Source organism: Salvelinus alpinus, chromosome 27 (genome assembly GCF_045679555.1).
Source record: "Salvelinus alpinus chromosome 27, SLU_Salpinus.1, whole genome shotgun sequence".
NCBI classification, from domain to species: domain Eukaryota; kingdom Metazoa; phylum Chordata; class Actinopteri; order Salmoniformes; family Salmonidae; genus Salvelinus; species Salvelinus alpinus.
Genome location: NC_092112.1, coordinates 7528271 through 7551394, shown reverse-complemented (window position 1 = coordinate 7551394; position 23124 = coordinate 7528271). Strand labels below are relative to the sequence as shown.

At 46.3% G+C, this 23124-nt stretch overlaps 1 protein-coding gene and 1 long non-coding RNA gene across 10 annotated transcripts in view; one reads left to right on the top strand and one right to left on the bottom strand.

Annotated features, from left to right (window-relative positions):
• Positions 1-23124, bottom strand: part of LOC139555927 (HBS1-like protein) — an 86032-nt gene that overhangs the window by 10791 nt on the left and 52117 nt on the right. For all 9 annotated transcript variants that reach the window (XM_071369312.1, XM_071369313.1, XM_071369310.1 and 6 more), the window contains 9 exons: positions 16013-16269; positions 15099-15264; positions 14783-14900; positions 12610-12756; positions 12252-12326; positions 7597-7714; positions 6915-6983; positions 1546-1650; positions 917-1007 (listed from right to left, as the gene is read on the bottom strand). In XM_071369312.1, the coding sequence (XP_071225413.1) occupies positions 917-1007; positions 1546-1650; positions 6915-6983; positions 7597-7714; positions 12252-12326; positions 12610-12756; positions 14783-14900; positions 15099-15264; positions 16013-16269 (1146 nt within the window). The remainder of the gene's footprint in view (positions 1-916; positions 1008-1545; positions 1651-6914; positions 6984-7596; positions 7715-12251; positions 12327-12609; positions 12757-14782; positions 14901-15098; positions 15265-16012; positions 16270-23124) is intronic.
• On the top strand, positions 171-682 carry LOC139555928 (uncharacterized). The gene is made up of 3 exons (XR_011671041.1): positions 171-266; positions 321-545; positions 600-682. It is a non-coding gene; the product is annotated as an uncharacterized lncRNA (long non-coding RNA).

The window sequence follows — 23124 nt, the reverse complement described above, 5'->3', positions numbered from 1 at the left end:
TGTAGACCGATACTGTATGTTGAAGAAGGTGTGTTCATCTCTGTCCCACGGCCCTGTGGAACGCTTTCAACACCTCGTAGAGTTCATTACAGCCACACAGACCAAACATTACAGGGATACAAACACACAGTGAAGAATTACACATTCACTTGTTCTGATGATGACCAGTGGGGCAGGGTTAGAGGTTAGAGGTCAGAGGTTAGGGTTTAGGTTCTATACTAACTTGATCTTGATGATGACCAGTGGGGCAGGGTTAGAGGTCAGAGGTTAGGTTCTATACTAACTTGATCTTGATGATGACCAGTGGGGCAGGGTTAGAGGTCAGAGGTTAGGGTTTAGGTTCTATACTAACTTGATCTTGATGATGTCCAGTGGGGCAGGGTTAGAGGTTAGAGGTCAGAGGTTAGGGTTTAGGTTCTATACTAACTTGATCTTGATGATGACCAGTGGGGCAGGGTTAGAGGTTAGAGGTCAGAGGTTAGGGTTTAGGTTCTATACTAACTTGATCTTGATGAGGACCAGTGGGGCAGGGTTAGAGGTCAGAGGTTAGGTTCTATACTAACTTGATCTTGATGATGACCAGTGGGGCAGGGTTAGAGGTCAGAGGTTAGGGTTTAGGTTCTATACTAACTTGATCTTGATGATGTCCAGTGGGGCAGGGTTAGAGGTTAGAGGTTAGAGGTCAGAGGTTAGGGTTTAGGTTCTATACTAACTTGATCTTGATGAGGACCAGTGGGGCAGGGTTAGAGGTCAGAGGTTAGGTTCTATACTAACTTGATCTTGATGATGACCAGTGGGGCAGGGTTAGAGGTCAGAGGTTAGGGTTTAGGTTCTATACTAACTTGATCTTGATGATGTCCAGTGGGGCAGGGTTAGAGGTTAGGGTTAGAGGTTAGGGGTTATGTTCTATACTAACTTGATCTTGATGATGTCCATGCCAGTGACAGTCAGACTAACATGATCTCCTGCTGCTGCCCAGTCCAGAGGCTCATCGTGGAGAGTGATACCTACACAGAGACAATACAGAGACAGACAGATAGGGAGACGGAGAGAGGGAGAGAGAGACAGACAGATAGGGAGACGGAGAGAGGGAGGAGAGAGACAGAGGGAGAGGGAGGAGAGACAGAGAGAGAGATACAGAGGGAGGAGAGAGAGCGACACAGAGACACAGACAGAGAGAGACAGAGAGAGACAGGGAGCGAGAGAGACACACAGAGAAAGAGAGACACACAGAGCGAGAGAGATGAGAGACAGACAGACAGACAGAGAGAGGCAGAGAGAGAGACAGAGTGATAATGTGTTGTATGTCCACAAGGTGGCACTGGTGTATTATTGTGCTCAGACATTGAGAAACACACACAGACAGACACACAGACACAGAGACACACAGACACAGAGACACAGAGACACACAGACACAGAGACACACAGACACAGAGAGACAGACACACAGAGAGACAGACACACAGAGAGACAGACACACAGAGAGACAGACACACAGAGAGAGATACACAGAGAGACAGACACACAGAGAGACAGACAGTACCTTTAACAGTGCATGTCTCATTGGGGGGCATGGCCAGTACTCTGTCTCCTGTCTGAATGTAGCCCGCCTCGATCTTCCCTGTTACACAGAACCCTGAGCCCTGATCTAGAACCAGAGAACAGGGTTAGAACACAGAACCCTGATCTAGAACCACAGAGAACAGGGCTAGAACACAGAACCCTGATCTAGAACCACCGAGAACAGGGCTAGAACACAGAACCCTGATCTAGAACCAGAGAACAGGGTTAGAACACAGAACCCTGATCTAGAACCAGAGAACAGGGCTAGAACACAGAACCCTGATCTAGAACCACAGAGAACAGGGCTAGAACACAGAGCCCTGATCTAGAACCAGAGAACAGGGTTAGAACACAGAACCCTGATCTAGAACCACAGAGAACAGGGTTAGAACAGAACCCTGATCTTTAAAAAGAATATCAACAGCTGATCGAGCACAAAAAGCTTATTTCTCTCCAATGTTGTGTTCAAATGTGTTTACATCCATGTCAGTGAGTATTTCTCCTTTGCCAAGATAATCCATCCACCTGACAGGTGTGACATATCAAGAAGCTGATTAAACAGTATAATCATTACACAGGTGCACCTTGAGCTGGGGACAATAAAAGGCCACTCGAAAATGTGCAGTTTTGTCACACAACACAATGCCACAGAGGTCTCAAGTTGCGTGAGCGTGCAATTGGCATGATGACTGCAGGAATGTCCACCAGAGCTGTTGCCAGAGAATTTAATGTTCAGTTCTCTACCATAAGCCGCCTCCAATATCATTTTAGAGAATTTGGCAGTACGTCCAACCAGCCTCACAACTGCAGACCACGTGTAACCACGCCAGCCCAGGACCTCCACATCCGGCTTCTTCACCTGCGGGATCGTCTGAGGGGGGGCTCTTTTGTGGGGAAAATTAATTCTGATTGGCTGGGCCTGGCTCCCAAGTAGGTGGGCCTATGCCCTCCCAGGCCCATCCATGGCTCTGCCCCTGCTCAGCCATCTAAAATCCATAGATTAGGGCCTAATGAAATTATTTAAATTGACTGATTTCCTTTTATGAACTGTAACTCAGTAAAATCTTTGAAATTGTTGCATGTTGCGTTTATATTTTTGTATTGTTTTATTTTATATTTTAGTTCAGTATAGATAGACGGCAGGGTAGCCTAGTGGTTAGAGCGTTGGACTAGTAACCCGAAAGGCCGCTGGATCGAATCCCTGAGCTGACGAGGAAAAAAATCTGTCGTTCTGCCCCTGAACAAGGCAGTTAACCCACCGTTCCCCGGTAGGCCGTCATTGTAAGTAAGAATTTGTTCTTAACTGACTTGCCTAGTTAAATAAAGGTTAAATAAATGTTACATTTAAAAAATAAAATATACATTTAAAAAATACCTCGGCCAACTGGGTAACATGTCGATGTACCCTTGAGCAAGGCACTTCACCCTAATTGCTCCTGTAAGTCTCTCTGGATAAGACATCTGCTAAATGACTCAAATGTAAATTAGATATTTTTGTATTTCATTTTCAATAGATTTTATTTTTTATTTGTAAATTTTCACTGTCATTATTGTCATTATGGGGTTTTGTGTGTAAATGGTTGAGAGAAAAATCAATGCCATTCATTTTCTAATTCCGGCTGTAACAACAAAATGTGGAATAAGTCACGGGGGTACGAATACTTTCTGAAGGCCCTGTATGTTCTCAATTTAAAATGATACCTGCAGACAATGTATATGAGGCATGTTGTACATACATGCCTTTTAAAGAATGACATTTAAAAATGGTTTAGTACAAATCCAACCCTTGTAATTTAAGGAGAGGATAATTAGTCTGCATTACAGGCTCCATATATTATTTAGTAAATATTACTTATGTTGCATTTTTTTTTTTTTAGCAATGTCTCTAACAAAATGATTGCAGGTGTTCCCATAGCAACCACGTACCGTCTATGAATGAGCTAGCGACCTTTTAGATCAATAATATGCAGGTTTTTTTATAAACAAAAACTTTTGGCTTTATAATCACAAGGTTAGCAATGAACCACAAGGTTAGCAACGAACCACAAGGTTAGCAACGAACCACAAGGTTAGCAACGAACCACAAGGTTAGCAATGAACCACAAGGTTAGCAATGAACCACAAGGTTAGCAACGAACCACAAGGTTAGCAATGAACCACAAGGTTAGCAACGAACCACAAGGTTAGCAACGAACCACAAGGTTAGCAATGAACCACAAGGTTAGCAATGAACCACAAGGTTAGCTGACTTTTCTCAAAACGAACCTCATTGTGGCTAGCTACTTATTGTCCCTCATGCTGGCCTTTACAGCCAAATATCACGTTAGAAACGTCTAAATTAAAAAATATTGATTCGGCCAACATTGTAGAACATTTCTCCTGTCTTACTGCAGCTTTAGCTCAAATCTAAATAGCAGAGAAATGCTGAAAACCAGTATTTTAATAATAAAAGTATAAAAATTGTTTTGTCAACAGTGGTTGTTTAGTGAACATTTTTAGTCCTCACACACACTAGCTCCTACGGCACTAATATGGTGAGCAACGTTGGAGCTCTGACCAAGCAAGGCATTTCATTGGTTTGACGTGATGCGAGACGTCACAGATTTACAACTGGTTCCCACCCTCTTTAGGGGATTTCTGCAATGGAACTTCCCCAGGCCTCCCATTTTAGGGAATCCCTTGTTCAGCACAAGGCTAGTATCTCTGTAATGTATCTGTATCTATGTAATGTATCTATGTAATGTATCTATGTAATGTATCTATATCTATGTAATGTATCTATGTAATGTATCTATGTAATGTATCTGTATCTATGTAATGTATCTCTGTAATGTATCTGTATCTATGTAATGTATCTCTGTAATGTATCTATGTAATGTATCTATGTAATGTATCTATATCTATGTAATGTATCTCTGTAATGTATCTATGTAATGTATCTATGTAATGTATCTATATCTATGTAATGTATCTATGTAATGTATCTATGTAATGTATCTATATCTATGTAATGTATCTATGTAATGTATCTATGTAATGTATCTATATCTATGTAATGTATCTCTGTAATGTATCTATGTAATGTATCTATATCTATGTAATGTATCTCTGTAATGTATCTATGTAATGTATCTGTATCTATGTAATGTATCTGTATCTATGTAATGTATCTATATCTATGTAATGTATCTCTGTAATGTATCTATATCTATGTAATGTATCTATGTAATGTATCTATGTAATGTATCTATATCTATGTAATGTATCTATGTAATGTATCTATATCTATGTAATGTATCTCTGTAATGTATCTATGTAATGTATCTGTATCATGTATCTATATCTATGTAATGTATCTATGTAATGTATCTATATCTATGTAATGTATCTCTGTAATGTATCTATGTAATGTATCTATGTAATGTATCTATATCTATGTAATGTATCTCTGTAATGTATCTATGTAATGTATCTGTATCTATGTAATGTATCTGTATCTATGTAATGTATCTATATCTATGTAATGTATCTCTGTAATGTATCTATGTAATGTATCTATGTAATGTATCTATGTAATGTATCTATATCTATGTAATGTATCTATGTAATGTATCTATATCTATGTAATGTATCTATGTAATGTATCTATATCTATGTAATGTATCTATGTAATGTATCTATATCTATGTAATGTATCTATGTAATGTATCTATGTAATGTATCTATGTAATGTATCTATGTAATGTATCTATGTAATGTATCTGTATCTATGTAATGTATCTATGTAATGTATCTATATCTATGTAATGTATCTGTATCTATGTAATGTATCTGTATCTATGTAATGTATCTATGTAATGTATCTGTATCTATGTAATGTATCTCTGTAATGTATCTATGTAATGTATCTATATCTATGTAATGTATCTATGTAATGTATCTGTATCTATGTAATGTATCTATGTAATGTATCTATGTAATGTATCTATATCTATGTAATGTATCTGTGTAATGTATCTATGTAATGTATCTATATCTATGTAATGTATCTATGTAATGTATCTCTGTAATGTATCTATGTAATGTATCTATGTAATGTATCTATATCTATGTAATGTATCTATGTAATGTATCTGTATCTATGTAATGTATCTGTATCTATGTAATGTATCTATGTAATGTATCTATGTAATGTATCTATATCTATGTAATGTATCTGTATCTATGTAATGTATCTATATCTATGTAATGTATCTGTATCTATGTAATGTATCTATGTAATGTATCTATCTATGTAATGTATCTATGTAATGTATCTATATCTCTGTAATGTATCTGTATCTATGTAATGTATCTATGTAATGTATCTATATCTATGTAATGTATCTATGTAATGTATCTATATCTATGTAATGTATCTATGTAATGTATCTATATCTCTGTAATGTATCTATGTAATGTATCTATATCTATGTAATGTATCTATGTAATGTATCTATATCTATGTAATGTATCTCTGTAATGTATCTATGTAATGTATCTATGTAATGTATCTGTATCTCTGTAATGTATCTATGTAATGTATCTATGTAATGTATCTATGTAATGTATCTATATCTCTGTAATGTATCTATGTAATGTATCTGTATCTCTGTAATGTATCTATGTAATGTATCTATGTAATGTATCTATGTAATGTATCTATGTAATGTATCTATATCTCTGTAATGTATCTATGTAATGTATCTATATCTATGTAATGTATCTATGTAATGTATCTATGTAATGTATCTGTATCTATGTAATGTATCTGTATCTATGTAATGTATCTATGTAATGTATCTATGTAATGTATCTGTATCTCTGTAATGTATCTATGTAATGTATCTGTATCTATGTAATGTATCTGTATCTATGTAATGTATCTATGTAATGTATCTATGTAATGTATCTATATCTATGTAATGTATCTATGTAATGTATCTGTATCTCTGTAATGTATCTATGTAATGTATCTATGTAATGTATCTGTATCTATGTAATGTATCTGTATCTATGTAATGTATCTATGTAATGTATCTGTATCTATGTAATGTATCTGTATCTATGTAATGTATCTATATCTATGTAATGTATCTGTATCTATGTATCTGTATCTATGTAATGTATCTGTATCTATGTAATGTATCTGTATCTATGTAATGTATCTATGTAATGTATCTGTATCTATGTAATGTATCTGTATCTATGTAATGTATCTATATCTATGTAATGTATCTCTGTAGACCCACACATAACTGGGTTAGAACACACAGAACCCTGATCTAGAACCATAGAGTGTGATCTCACCTTTGAAGACGTCCGAGACACACAGTCGGAAGGGCTTTTCTATCGACCTCTGGGGTGGTTTGAAATAATCTATGGAGGGAGAGGAGGAGGAAGAGAGAGGAGGTGGACAGAGAGAATAGATATGGAGGGAGAGAGAGAGCAGAGAGAATAGATATGGAGGGAGAGAGAGAGCAGAGAGAATAGATATGGAGGGAGAGAGAGAGCAGAGATAATAGATATGGAGGGAGAGAGAGAGCAGAGAGAATAGATATGGAGGGAGAGAGAGAGATAGAAAAAGAACATGAGAAAAATAGTGAGATGTTATCTTCAAATTAGACTGTTGACTGATATCACTGAGTTATACTCTGTTACCATGCTGACTAATACCATAGCAACATCACAATGATTACCATTTTTACAATTGTCACAGTCATAACAATACTTAGACACACACACACTTTCAGATCATTACAGAAGAGAGCGGAGGCTAAATAAAACAGTCAATATGTCTCAGCTACTCTGCTCTCTCTCTGAGCTCCTGGAGATCATTCGTTCTTCGTTAAATATACTTGTCCAACAGCCATGTACACAACGGATGTTTTAATGTTAACATTGTTGAGTTGTCACATGTTATTTTCTAAAGCTTTGTGGACTTGAATAAGTGTGTGTGTGTGTGTGTGTGTGTGTGTGTGTGTGTGTGTACCGATCTGTTCCAGCAGACAGGGTCCAGAGTACCAGGATGTTAGCGCCAGAGCAGAACTCTTAGTGGTCAGGTTCTCTCCTGATAGACCACTGGTTGGCACGTAGAACACATCAGAGTCCTGGGAGAGAACATAGAACAGCTATTAAACCCCCCTCGGACTCGGGAAGGTTAAAACCCCCCTCAGACTCGGGAAGGTTAAAACCCCCCTCAGACTCGGGAAGGTTAAAACCCCCCTCAGACTCGGGAAGGTTAAAACCCCCCTCAGACTCGGGAAGGTTAAAACCCCCCTCAGACTCGGGAAGGTTAAAACCCCCCTCAGACTCGGGAAGGTTAAAACCCCCCTCAGACTCGGGAAGGTTAAAACCCCCCTCAGACTCGGGAAGGTTAAAACCCCCCTCAGACTCGGGAAGGTTAAAACCCCCCTCAGACTCGGGAAGGTTAAAACCCCCCTCAGACTCGGGAAGGTTAAAACCCCCCTCAGACTCGGGAAGGTTAAAACCCCCCTCAGACTCGGGAAGGTTAAAACCCCCCTCAGACTCGGGAAGGTTAAAACCCCCCTCAGACTCGGGAAGGTTAAAACCCCCCTCAGACTCGGGAAGGTTAAAACCCCCCTCAGACTCGGGAAGGTTAAAACCCCCCTCAGACTCAGGAAGGTTAAAACCCCCCTCAGACTCAGGAAGGTTAAAACCCCCCTCAGACTCGGGAAGGTTAAAACCCCCCTCAGACTCGGGAAGGTTAAAACCCCCCTCAGACTCGGGAAGGTTAAAACCCCCCTCAGACTCAGGAAGGTTAAAACCCACCTCAGACTCAGGAAGGTTAAAACCCCCCTCAGACTCAGGAAGGTTAAAACCCCCCTCAGACTCAGGAAGGTTAAAACCCCCCTCAGACTCAGGAAGGTTAAAAACCCCCTCGGACTCAGGAAGGTTAAAAACCCCCCTCGGACTCAGGAAGGTTAAAACCCCCCTCGGACTCAGGAAGGTTAAAACCCCCCTCGGACTCAGGAAGGTTAAAACCCCCCTCGGACTCAGGAAGGTTAAAACCCCCCTCGGACTCAGGAAGGTTAAAACCCCCCCTCAGACTCAGGAAGGTTAAAACCCCCCCTCAGACTCAGGAAGGTTAAAACCCCCCCTCAGACTCAGGAAGGTTAAAACCCCCCCTCAGACTCAGGAAGGTTAAAACCCCCCCTCAGACTCAGGAAGGTTAAAACCCCCCCTCAGACTCAGGAAGGTTAAAACCCCCCCTCAGACTCAGGAAGGTTAAAACCCACCTCAGACTCAGGAAGGTTAAAACCCCCCTCAGACTCAGGAAGGTTAAAACCCCCCTCAGACTCAGGAAGGTTAAAAACCCCCTCAGACTCAGGAAGGTTAAAAACCCCCTCGGACTCAGGAAGGTTAAAAACCCCCCTCGGACTCAGGAAGGTTAAAACCCCCCTCGGACTCAGGAAGGTTAAAACCCCCCTCGGACTCAGGAAGGTTAAAACCCCCCTCAGACTCAGGAAGGTTAAAACCCCCCTCGGACTCAGGAAGGTTAAAACCCCCCCTCAGACTCAGGAAGGTTAAAACCCCCCCTCAGACTCAGGAAGGTTAAAACCCCCCCTCAGACTCAGGAAGGTTAAAACCCCCCCTCAGACTCAGGAAGGTTAAAACCCCCCCTCCGACTCAGGAAGGTTAAAACCACCCTCAGACTCAGGAAGGTTAAAACCACCCCCCGACTCAGGAAGGTGTAACACGTTCCTTTTTATTCTATGAGTTGTATTTTCCCATATAAAATCTGTTATGACTGAGTATAGTTAATTAAGCAATGTCTTCGGTGGGGTAATTGGTATTACCGATAATAAGTATACAAACTTTAGGAGCCATGCCATTCTGAAGAGGCTTATCCTACCTGTAAAGTTTGGCGGAACATTTTTCCATTGAATTAGATTGTCACGTTCCTGACCTGTTTTCTTTTGTCTTGTATTTATTTAGTTGGTCAGGGCGTGAGTTGGGTGGGTTTGTCTATGTGTGATTTTCTATGTTGGGATGTTTGTGTTCGGCCGGGTATGATTCTCAATCAGAGGCAGCTGTCAATCGTTGTCCCTGATTGAGAATCATACTTAGGCAGCCTGGGTTTCACGTGTGTTTTGTGGGTGTTTGTTCCTGTGTCAGGTTTTGTGCCACACAGGACTGTTTTCGGTTTTGTCACGTTTGTTGGTTGTTTTGTATTTTGAAGTGTTTTGTTGACTTTCAGTAAATAACGAACACTAACCACTCTGCGTTTTGGTCCTCTCCTTCTGTCAGCGAGGACAGCCGTTACATAGATGTGCTTTCATATCGTTGAGTTACTGGATAAAGTTATCGTTATATATTTGTTATTTGTTGTCACTTATTATTAAGCATCCTCAGTATTTTATATATTTTATGGGCCACTGAAAGGATGTAGATCATGAGTTAGAATTTTCATTTTTCCTATTGCCATTATTTTCAGGTTTTTCCAAGTAAATTTTATATCCTGAGATCCGCATCGAGCTAAAGGCTAGAGCTGCCGTTTTCAGTGAGCGGGAATCTAATCCGGACGCATATAAGAAATCCCGATATGTCCTCAGATGATCCATCAAACAAGCAAAGCATCAATACAGGATTAAGATTCAATCCTACTACACCGCCTCTGACCGCTCGTTGGATGTGGCAGGGCTTGAAAACTATTACGGACTACAAAAGGGAAACCCAGTAGCCCATGCACGAGAGCACCAGCTGTTCTGGATGACCGTGTGGTAACGCTCTCGGTAGCCGATGTGGGCAAGAACTTTAAACAGGTCAACATTCACAAAGCCAAGGGGCCAGATGGATTACCAGGACGTGTACTCGAAGCATGTGCGGACCAAATGGCAAGTGTCTTCACTGACATTTTCAACCTCTCCGTGACCAGGTCTGTAATACCAACATGTTTCAAGCAGACCACCATAGTCCATGTGCCCAAGGAAGCGAAGGTAACCTGCCTAAATGACTACTGCCTCGTAGCACTCACGTCTGTAGCCATGAAGTCCTTTGAAAGGCTGGTCATGGCTCACATCAACAGCATCCTCCCGGATACCCTAGACCCACTCCAATTCGCATACCGCCCCAATAGATCCACAGACAATGCAATCTCTATCGCACTCCACACTGCCGTTTCTCACCTGGACAAAAGGAACACCTATGTGAGACTGCTATTCATTGACTACAGCTCAGCGTTCAACACCATAGTGCCCTCAAAGCTCATCACTAAGCTAAGGATCCTGGGACTAAACACCTCCCTCTGCAACTGGATCCTGGACTTCCTGACGGGCCGCCCCAAGGTGGTAAAGGTAGGTAGCAACACATCCACCACGCTGATCCTCAACACTGGAGTCCCTGAGGGGTGTGTGCTTAGTCCCCTCCTGTACTCCCTGTTCACCCACGACTGCATGGCCAGGCACGACTCCAACACCATCATTAAGTTTGCAGAGGGAGGAGGTCAGAGACCTGGCCGTGTGGTGCCAGGACAACAACCTTTCCCTCAACGTGATCAAGACAAAGGAGATGATTGTGGACTACAGGAAAAGGAGGACCGAGCAAGCCCCCATTCTCATCGACGGGGCTGCAGTGGAGCAGGTTGAGAGCTTCAAGTTCCTTGGCGTCCACATCACCAACAAACTATCATGGTCCAAACACACCAGGACAGTCGTGAAGAGGGCACGCCAAAGCCTATTCCCCCTCAGGAGACTGAAAGATTTGGCATGGGTCCTCAGATCCTCAAAAGGTTCTACAGCTGCACCATCAAGAGCATCCTTACTGGTTGCATCACTGCCTGGTACGGCAATTGCTCAGCCTCCGACCGCAAGGCACTACAGAGGGTAGTGCTTACGGCCCAGTGCATCACTGGGGCCAAGCGTCCTGCCATCCAGTACCTCTACACCAGGCGGTGTCAGAGGAAGGCCCAAAAATTGTCAAAGACCCCAGCCACCCCAGTCACCTTTATATTCCTGCTGCTACTCTCCTGTTTATTATCTATGCATAAGTCACTTTAATAACTCGACCTACATGTAGATATTACCTCAATTACCTCGACTAACCGGTGCCCCCCCACATTGACTCTGTACCGGTACCCACTGTATATAGACCCGCTATTGTTATTTACTGCTGCTCTTTAATTATTTCTTATTTTTGTAGGTATTTTTCTGTAAATAGGCATTTCACTGTAAGGTCTCTACACCTGTTGTATTCGGCGCATGTGACAAATAAAATCTGATTTGAACTCAACATCCTCTCCTAATCTGTCCGCTGCATTACACCGTTATAGAAGTCTTGGTGGACAGGTTCTCTCCTGATAGGCTAAGGGTCGGGACAGACAACACACTTATAATACTACATAACACTGCAATAACTAACGTAGAACACAGAGTCCTGGGAAAGACCACAACCATAGAATTAGGCTACAAATTAGATATAGGATCTCTATAAAGATAACACTTAACACACTGCTATAAAAGCATTATAAATCTGCTATAACACTATTAGAAACACAATTAAACTGTAGTTTAGGTTAGCTTGATTGTCTTAATTCAGTGTCCACTAACCCTAGCTCCAGGTCAAAGGTCAAAAGGTTGAAGGTCCTAACCCTAGCTCCAGGTCAAAGGTCCTAAACTAGCCACCCACCTTGAATCCAGCCTGTTTCAGGAAATGTCCAAGTTTGGAGATGATCTCTTTGAATCGCTCCTGTTGCCAGTTTACCTGTTACACACACACACACACACACACACACACACACACACACACACACACACACACACACACACACACACACACACACACACACACACACACACACACACACACACACACACACACACACACACACACACACACACACACACACACACACAGAGAGAGAGAGAGTTCCCTTTTAAACATTGCCATATCTGTTACAATACGATTGTACCATAAATGACACTGTTGTCAGAGTAACAGGCGTTGCCGTGGCTACACCTAGTAGTAGTGGTAACTTTGTTCTCACCTGGTCCATCTTGTTGACGGCAACAGCGAGCTGCGTGACGCCCAACGAACGGACCAGAAGGCCGTGCTCTCGCGTCTGACCACCCGCCTCGAACCCTGCCTCAAACTCACCTCTGCTGGCATCTACCACTAACACCGCCACGTCCGCCTGTGAGGAGACACACACAGGTTATACAAACACCAGTTGTATTAAAGGCCATAATGAGGACATTCTGATCTGTATTAAAGGCCATAATGAGGACATTCTGATCTGTATTAAAGGCCATAATGAGGACATTCTGATCTGTATTAAAGACCATAATGAGGACATTCTGATCTGTATTAAAGGCCATAATGAGGACATTCTGATCTGTATTAAACACCATAATGAGGACATTCTGATCTGTATTAAAGACCATAATGAGGACATTCTGATCTGTATTAAAGGCCATAATGAGAACATTCTGATCTGTATTAAACACCATAATGAGGACATTCTGATCTGTATTAAACAACATAATGAGGACATTCTGCTCTGTATTAAAGGCCATAATGAGGACATTCTGTATAACCTGTGATTTTCCACTCTGTGTAAGCTGTATCTTTCCATTTATTGACCATTGAGGAACCTCTGGCAGGTCCAGGTGAGATATAATACAGCAGCTCCAGGTGAGATATTATACAGCAGGGGGCATCTAGAAGGGGACATTGAGGATCCTCTGGCAGCTCCAGGTGAGATATAATAGATTGGCACACCTTGCACGTTACAATGGAGCGGAAGGAAGCAGAATGTTCCTTTGATTTTTGAACTGGTTGAACGGTAATGTTTTCCCAGTAGGCACCTGTCACTTCCTACCTGTAGTGTGAATAACACTCCAACACAAATTCATTTGAATCATTTAGGTCATCCAGGTCATTTTTCAGTGACCGTGTTAGGGGTGAAGTCTGGACGTACCTGGGCCTTTAGGGGTGTAGTCTGGACGTACCTGGGCCTTTAGGGGTGAAGTCTGGACGTACCTGGGCCTTTAGGGATGAAGTCTGGACGTACCTGGGCCTTTAGGGGTGAAGTCTGGACGTACCTGGGCCTTTAGGGGTGAAGTCTGGACGTACCTGGGCCTTTAGGGGTGAGGTCTGGACGTACCTGGGCCTTTAGGGGTGAGGTCTGGACGTACCTGGGCCTTTAGGGGTGAAGTCTGGACGTACCTGGGCCTTTAGGGGTGAAGTCTGGACGTACCTGGGCCTTTAGGGGTGTGGTCTGGACGTACCTGGGCCTTTAGGGGTGAGGTCTGGACGTACCTGGGCCTTTAGGGGTGAAGTCTGGACGTACCTGGGCCTTTAGGGGTGAAGTCTGGACGTACCTGGGCCTTTAGGGGTGAAGTCTGGACGTACCTGGGCCTTTAGGGGTGAAGTCTGGACGTACCTGGGCCTTTAGGGGTGAAGTCTGGACGTACCTGGGCCTTTAGGGGTGAAGTCTGGACGTACCTGGGCCTTTAGGGGTGAAGTCTGGACGTACCTGGGCCTTTAGGGGTGAAGTCTGGACGTACCTGGGCCTTTAGGGGTGAAGTCTGGACGTACCTGGGCCTTTAGGGATGAAGTCTGGACGTACCTGGGCCTTTAGGGGTGAAGTCTGGACGTACCTGGGCCTTTAGGGGTGAAGTCTGGACGTACCTGGGCCTTTAGGGGTGAGGTCTGGACGTACCTGGGCCTTTAGGGGTGAGGTCTGGACGTACCTGGGCCTTTAGGGGTGAAGTCTGGACGTACCTGGGCCTTTAGGGGTGAAGTCTGGACGTACCTGGGCCTTTAGGGGTGTGGTCTGGACGTACCTGGGCCTTTAGGGGTGAGGTCTGGACGTACCTGGGCCTTTAGGGGTGAAGTCTGGACGTACCTGGGCCTTTAGGGGTGAAGTCTGGACGTACCTGGGCCTTTAGGGGTGAAGTCTGGACGTACCAGGGCCTTTAGGGATGAAGTCTGGACGTACCTGGGCCTTTAGGGGTGAAGTCTGGACGTACCTGGGCCTTTAGGGGTGAAGTCTGGACGTACCTGGGCCTTTAGGGGTGAAGTCTGGACGTACCTGGGCCTTTAGGGGTGAAGTCTGGACGTACCTGGGCCTTTAGGGATGAAGTCTGGACGTACCTGGGCCTTTAGGGGTGAAGTCTGGACGTACCTGGGCCTTTAGGGATGAAGTCTGGACGTACCTGGGCCGCCCCAGTGATCATGTTCGGGATGAAGTCTTTGTGTCCAGGAGCGTCCATCAGAGTCACCACCTTAGAGGCCGTCTCAAACTTAGTCATCCCCACGTCCATGGTTACACCCCTGGAAAACACACACACACACACACACACACACACACACACACACACACACACACACACACACACACACACACACACACACACACACACACACACACACACACACACACACACACACACACACACACACGCGGATTCAGTGGCTGTTTTGCAGAGTAGGTAGTTATGTGTGTGGAGCCGTCTCTGTCGGTACACACACCTGTTCCTCTCCTCCCCGGTCTCGTCCAGAACCCATGCGTAGGCGAACGAGGCCTTGCCAGCCTTTTTGGACTCCTGTTCGTACTTGTGCATGGTGCGTTTATTGACGTTTCCCAACAGGTACAGCAGGTGACCCATCAGGGTACTCTTCCCAGCATCCACATGACCTGGAGGGGGGAGGGAGGGGGGTGGAGGAGGGGAGGAGGGGGGAGGAAAACAGAGGAGGGGGGTGGAGGGGGGGAAAACAGAGGAGGGGGAGGAGGAGGGGGAGGAAAACAGAGGAGGGGGAGGAGGAGGGGGAGGAAAACAGAGGAGGGGGGTGGAGGGGGGAGGAAAACAGAGGAGGGGGAGGAAATAGAGGAGGGGGGGAGGAGGGGAGGAAAACAGAGGAGGGGAGTGGAGGAGGGGAGGAGGAAAACAGAGGAGGGGGGAGGAAAACAGAGGAGGGGGGTGGAGGAGGGAGGAGGAGGGGAGGAAACAGAGGAGGGGGGTTGAAGGGGGAGGGGGGAGGAGGGGGGGGGAACAGAGGAGGGGGGTAGGAGGAAACAGAGGAGGGGTGGAGGGGGAGTTGAGGGGAGAAAACAGAGGAGGGGGGGTGAAGGGAGGAGGGGGTTGAAGGGGGAGGAAGAGTGAAAACAAAGGAGGGGGGTGGAGGGGGGACGGAGGGGGGGTTGAAGGGGGAGGAGGGGGTTGAAGGGGGAGGAGGGGGTGGAAACAGAGGGGGGGTGAAAACAGGAATCATACTGAAAATGTTCTGTTCAATCTCTGTAACCGCGCCGACGGTAGTCTCTGTAACCACGCCGACTGTATAGTCTCTGTAACCACGCCGACAGCATAGTCTCTGTAACCACGTGTGATGTGATTCAGTCCATGCATGAGTTTGTGGCGTTCCAGGAGCCAAGTGTGTTTACGTACCTATAACCACCAGGTTGAGTAGAGACTTGCCCCCTTGTCTCTTCTCCAGCTCTGCCCGGACGTTCAGCTGCTGCTTGGCCTTCCCCGGGGTACGTCCTGGGGTGGGGACGGATGGGGGCTCCTCTGACCCCCCGAACCCTTTAGAGGGTGTCTCCGGACGCTTGGAGGGGGTGTCAGGGCTGGTTTTCATGGTCATGTCATCAGGGCTACCCCTGCGATGGACGGAGGGGCTGGGGACAAACCCGTTCTCCTCTGTACTGGATGGACAGGACAACAAGAAGAGAGGAATCATTTAACTTCTTCTTCTTGTTAAGGAAATCTTCAGTATAACCCTGGTAAGACATGCTACACTCAACTTAGTTTGTTTTGATAGGACAGTGAAGAGGGGACAGGGAAGAGGAGACGGGGAAGAGGAGACGGGGAAGAGGAAGAGGGGACGGGGAAGTGGAAGAGGGGACGGGGAAGAGGGGACGGGGAAGAGGGGACGGGGAAGAGGGGACGGGGAAGAGGGGACGGGGAAGAGGAGACGGGGAAGAGGAGACGGGGAAGAGGGGACGGGGAAGAGGGGACGGGGAAGCGGGGACGGGGAAGCGGGGACGGGGAAGAGGGGACGGGGAAGAGGGGACGGGGAAGAGGAGACGGGGAAGAGGAGACGGGGAAGAGGAGACGGGGAAGAGGAGACGGGGAAGCGGGGACGGGGAAGCGGGGACGGGGAAGAGGGGACGGGGAAGCGGGGACGGGGAAGAGGGGACGGGGAAGAGGAAGAGGAGACGGGGAAGAGGAGACGGGGAAGAGGAGACGGGGAAGAGGAGACGGGGAAGAGGAAGAGGAGACGGGGAAGAGGAGACGGGGAAGAGGAGACGGGGAAGAGGAGACGGGGAAGAGGAGACGGGGAAGAGGGGACGGGGAAGAGGGGACGGGGAAGAGGGGACGGGGAAGAGGGGACGGGGAAGAGGAGACGGGGAAGAGGAGACAGGGAAGAGGGGACAGGGAAGAGGACGACAAGTGTCACAGAACTCGTCTGAAGGTAACAAATACAAATGAAGGGAAGCATGAAGGTAGTTTTGTGCCAACAAAAATAAGGGGTTAAAACATGTGTCCAAAAAAGATATATATACACACAATACCAGTCAAAAGTTTTAGAACACCTACTCATTCAAGGGTTTTTGTTTACATCAAAACAATGAAATAACACAAATTATGGAATCATGTGGTAACCAAAAAATACAGTTGAAGTCGGAAGTTTACATACACCTTAGCCAAATACATTTAGACTCAGTTTTTCCACAATTCCTGACATTTAATCTGAGTAAAGATTCCCTGTCTTAGGTCAGTTAGGATCACCACTTTATTTTAAGAATGTGAAATGTCAGAATAATAGTAGAGAGAATGATTTATTTCAGCTTTTATTTCTTTCATCACATTCCCAGTGGGTCAGAAGTTTACATACACTCAATTAGTATTTGGTAGCATTGCCATTAAATTGTTTAACTTGTGTCAAACGTTTCGGGTAGCCTTTCACAAGCTTCCCAAAGTAAGTTGGGTGAATTTTGGCCCATTCCTCCTGACAGAGCTGGTGTAACTGAGTCAGGTTTGTGGCCTCCTTGCTCGCACACAATTTTTCAGTTCTGCCCATACATTTTCCATAGGATTGAGGTCAGGGCTTTGTGATGGCCACTCCAATACCTTGACTTTGTTGTCGTAAAGCCATTTTGCCACAACTTTGGAAGTATTCTTGGGGTCATTGTCCATTTGGAAGACCCATTTGCGACCAAACTTCCTGACTGATGTCTTGAGATGTTGCCTCATGATGCCAACTATTTTGTGAAGTGCACCAGTACCTCCTGCAGCAAAGCACCCCCACAACATGATGCTGCCACACCTGTGCTTCACGGTTGGGATGGTGTCTTTGGCTTGCAAGTCTCCCCCTTTTTCCTCCAAACATAACGATGGTCATTATGTCCAAACAGTTCTATTTTAGTTTCATCAGACCAGAGGACAGTTCTCCAAAAAGTACGATCTTTGTACCCATGTGCAGTTGCAAACAGTAGTCTGGCTTTTTTATGGCGGTTTTGGAGCAGTGGCTTCTTCCTTGCTGAGCGGCCTTTCAGGTTATGTCGATATTGGACTCGTTTTACTGTGGATATAGATACTTTTGTACCTGTTTCCTCCAGCATCTTCACAAGGTCCTTTGCTGCTGTTCTGGGATTGATTTGCACTTTTCACACCAAAGTACATTCATCTCTAGGAGACAGAACGCGTCTCCTTCCTGAGCAGAATGATGGCTGCATGGTCCCATGGTGTTTATACTTGTGTACTACTGTTTGTACAGATGAACGTGGTACCTTCAGGCGTTTGGAAATTGCTCCCAAGGATGAACCAGACTTGTGGAGGTCTACAAGAATTTTTCTGAGGTCTTGGCTGATATCTTTTGATTTTCCCATGATGTCAAGCAAATAGGCACTGAGTTTGAAGGTAGGCCTGGAAATACATCCACAGGTATATCTTGAAGGAGTTCCCGCATATGCTGAGCAGTTGGCAGCTTTTCCTTCACTCTGCGGTCTAACTCATCCCAAACCATCTCAATTGGGTTGAGTTCGGGTGATTATGGAGGCCAGGTCATCTGATGCAGCACTCCATCACTCTCCTTCTTGGTCAACTGGCCCTAACACAGTCGGGAGGTGTGTTTTGGGTCATTGTCCTGTTGTAAAACAAATTATAGTCGCACTAAGCGCAAACCAGATGGGATGCCGTATCAATGCAGAATGCTGTGGTAGCCATGCTGGTTAAGTGTGCCTTGAATTCTAAATAAATCACAGACAGTGTCACCAGCAAAGCACCACCACACCATAACACCTCCTCCTCCATGCTTCACGGTGGGAACTACACATGCAGAGATCATCTGTTCAACTCCTCTGCGTCACAAAGACACGGCGGTTGGAACCAAACATCTCTAATTTGGACTCATCAGACCAAAGGACAGATGTCCACCGATCTAATGTCCATTGCTCGTGTTTCTTTGCCCAAGCAAGTCTCTTCTTCTTACTGGTGTCCTTTAGTAGTGGTTTCTTTGCAGCAATTCGACCACGAAGGCCTGATTCACGTAGTCTCCTCTGAACAGTTGATGTTGAGATGTGTCTGTTACTTGAACTCGGTGAAGCATTTATTTGGGCTGCAATTTCTGAGGCTGGTAACTCTAATTAACTTATCCTCTGCAGCAGAGGTAACTCTGGGTCTTCCTTTCCTGTGGCGGTCCTCATGAGAGACAGTTTAATCATAGCGCTTGATGGTTTTTGCGACTGCACATTTTCTGTATTGACTGACCTTCATGTCTTAAAGTAATGATAGACTGTAGTTTCTCTTTGCTTATTTGAGTTGTTCTTGCCATAATATGGACTTGGTCTTTTACCAAATAGGGATATCTTCTGTATACCACCCCTACCTTGTCACAACACAACTGATTGGCTCAAATGCATTAAGGAAAGAAATTCCACAAATTAACTTTTAACAAGGTACACCTGTTAATTGAAATGCATTCCAGGTGACTACCTCATGAAGCAGGTTGAGAGAATACCAAGAGTGTGCAAAGCTGTCATCAAGGCAAAGGGTGGCTACTTTGAAGAAACACAAATAAAAAATATTTTTTTATTTGTTGAACACTTTTTTGGTTACTACATGATTCCATATGTGTTATTTCATAGTTTTAATGTCTTCAATATTATTCTACAACGTAGAAAATAATGAAAATAAAGAAAAACCCTTGAGTAGGCCTATACTATTAAAGACAAAATTCTATATTTTATCAAATCATTATTTTTGTTATTTTGGGGGGGATACCAAAAGGTGTCCTAAAACTCCAAATCAAAGAGCTAAATGATCTTAAAACAATTCTGTTAGAGAAGTACTACCCCCCCCCCCCCCCCAACTGCTTAAACTTTTAGAGGTTTTAAAACAGTCCTTTTGATGTACAGTAGTGGCATAGGAAGGAGATCAGGGCGTGTTGTCTGTTCCTGTCTCAAACTGACCCTGTCCCCTAATGTCCCCATTCCAGTCGCAAAATGTCCCTGTCCCTAACTGTCCCTGTTCCCGTCCCCAACTGTCGATGTTCCTGTCCCCAACTGTCCCTGTCCCCAACTGTTCCTGTCACCAACTGTCCCTGTCCCCAACTGTTCCCGTCCCCAACTGTCCCTGTTCCTGTCCCCAACTTTCCCTGTTCCTATCCCCAACTGTCCCTGTTCCTGTCCCCAACTGTCCCTGTTCCTGTCCCCAACTGTCCCTGTTCCCGTCCCCAACTGTTCCTATCCCCAACTGTCCATGTCCCCATCCCCAACTGTCCCTGTCCCCAACTGTCCCCGTTCCTGTCCCCAACTGTCCCTGTTCCCGTCCCCAACTGTCCCTGTCCCCAACTGTCCCTGTTCCCGTCCCCAACGGTCCCTGTTCCCGTCCCCAACGGTCCCTGTTCCCGTCCCCAACTGGCCCTGTCCCATACTGTCCCTGTTCCCGTCCCCAACTGTTCCCGTCCCCAACTGTCCCTGTTCCCGTCCCCAACTGTCCCTGTTCCCGTCCCCAACTGTCCCTGTTACCGTCCCCAACTGTCCCTGTTCCTGTCCCCAACTGTTCCCATCCCCAACTGTCCCTGTCCCCAACTGTCCCTGTCCCCAACTGTCCCTGTTCCTATCCCCAACTGTCCCTGTTCCTGTCCCCAACTGTCCCTGTTCCTATCCCCAACTGTCCCTGTTCCTGTCCCTAACTGTCCCTTTCCCCAACTGTCCCTGTTCACGTCCCCAACTGTTCCTGTCCCCAACTGTCCCTGTTCCCGTCCCCAACTGTCCCTGTTCCCGTCCCCAAATGTCCCTGTCCCCAACTGTCCATGTCGCCGTCCCCAACTGTCCCTGTTCCTGTCCCCAACTGTCCCTGTTCCTGTCCCCAACTGTCCCTGTTCCCGTCCCCAACTGTCCCTGTCCCCGTCCCCAACGGTCCCTGTTCCCATCCCCAACTGTCCCTGTTCCTGTCCCATACTTGTTCCTGTCCCATACTGTCCCTGTTCCCATCCCCAACTGTCCCTGTTCCCATCCCCAACTGTCCCTGTTCTCAACTGTCCCCGTCCCCATCCCCAACTGTCCCTGTTCCTTTCCCCAAATGTCCCTGTCCCCAACTGTCCATGTCGCCGTCCCCAACTGTCCCTGTTCCTGTCCCCAACTGTCCCTGTTCCCGTCCCCAACTGTCCCTGTTCCCGTCCCCAACGGTCCCTGTTCCCATCCCCAACTGTCCCTGTTCCTGTCCCATACTGTCCCTGTTCCCGTCCCCAACTGTCCCTGTTCCCGTCCCCAACTGTCCCTGTTCCCGTCCCCAACTGTCCCTCCCCATCCCCAACTGTCCCTGTTCCCATCCCCAACTGTCCCTGTTCCCGTCCCCAACTGTCCCTGTTCCCGTCCCCAACTGTCCCCATCCCCAACTGTCCCTGTTCCCATCCCCAACTGTCCCTGTTCCCATCCCCAACTGTCCCTGTTCCCATCCCCAACTGTCCCTGTTCTCAACTGTCCCCGTCGCCATCCCCAACTGTCCCTGTTCCTTTCCCCAACTATTCTTGTCCCCAACTGTTTCCATCCCCAGCTGTTCCCGTCCCCAACTGTCCCCAACTGTTCCCATCCCCAACTGTCCCTGTTCCTGTCCCCAACTGTTCCCAACTGTTCACGTCCCCAACTGTTCCCAACTGTTCCTGTTCCTGTCCCCAACTGTTCCTGTCCCCAACTGTTCCTGTCCTCAACTGTTCCTGTCCTCAACTGTTCCTGTCCCCAACTGTTCCCAACTGTTCCTGTCCCCAACTGTTCCTGTTCCCAACTGTTCCCAACTGTTCCTGTTCCCAACTGTTCCCAACTGTTCCTGTCCCCAACTGTTCACGTCCCCAACTGTTCCCAACTGTTCCTGTCCCCAACTGTTCACGTCCCCAACTGTTCCCAACTGTTCCTGTCCCCAACTGTTCCTGTCCCCAACTGTTCCTGTTCCCAACTGTTCCTGTTCCCAACTGTTCACGTCCCCAACTGTTCCTGTCCCCAACTGTTCCTGTTCCCAACTGTTCCTGTTCCCAACTGTTCACGTCCCCAACTGTTCCTGTTCCCAACTGTTCACGTCCCCAACTGTTCCTGTCCCCAACTGTTCCCAACTGTTCACGTCCCCAACTGTTCCTGTTCCCAACTGTTCACGTCCCCAACTGTTCCTGTCCCCAACTGTTCACGTCCCCAACTGTTCACGTCCCCAACTGTTCCTGTCCCCAACTGTTCACGTCCCCAACTGTTCCTGTCCCCAACTGTTCCTGTCCCCAACTGTTCACGTCCCCAACTGTTCCCAACTGTTCCTGTCCCCAACTGTTCACGTCCCCAACTGTTCACGTCCCCAACTGTTCCCAACTGTTCACATCCCCAACTGTTCACGTCAACAACTGTTCCCAACTGTTCACGTCCCCAACTGTTCACGTCAACAACTGTTCCCAACTGTTCACGTCCCCAACTGTTCCCAACTGTTCACGTCCCCAACTGTTCACGTCAACAACTGTTCCCAACTGTTCACGTCCCCAACTGTTCCTGTCCCCAACTGTTCCTGTTCCCAACTGTTCCTGTCCCCAACTGTTCCTGTTCCCAACTGTTCACGTCAACAACTGTTCCCAACTGTTCACGTCCCCAACTGTTCCTGTCCCCAACTCTTCCTGATCCCAACTGTTCCTGTCCCCAACTGTTCCTGTCCCCAACTGTTCCTGTCCCCAACTGTTCCTGTCCCCAACTGTTCCTGTTCCCAACTGTTCACGTCCCCAACTGTTCCTGTCCCCAACTGTTCCTGTCCCCAACTGTTCCTGTCCCCAACTGTTCCTGTTCCCAACTGTTCCCAACTGTTCCTGTCCCCAACTGTTCACGTCCCCAACTGTTCCCAACTGTTCCTGTCCCCAACTGTTCCTGTCCCCAACTGTTCCCAACTGTTCCTGTCCCCAACTGTTCACGTCCCCAACTGTTCACGTCCCCAACTGTTCACGTCCCCAACTGTTCCTGTCCCCAACTGTTCCTGTCCCCAACTGTTCCTGTCCCCAACTGTTCCTGTCCCCAACTGTTCCCAACTGTTCC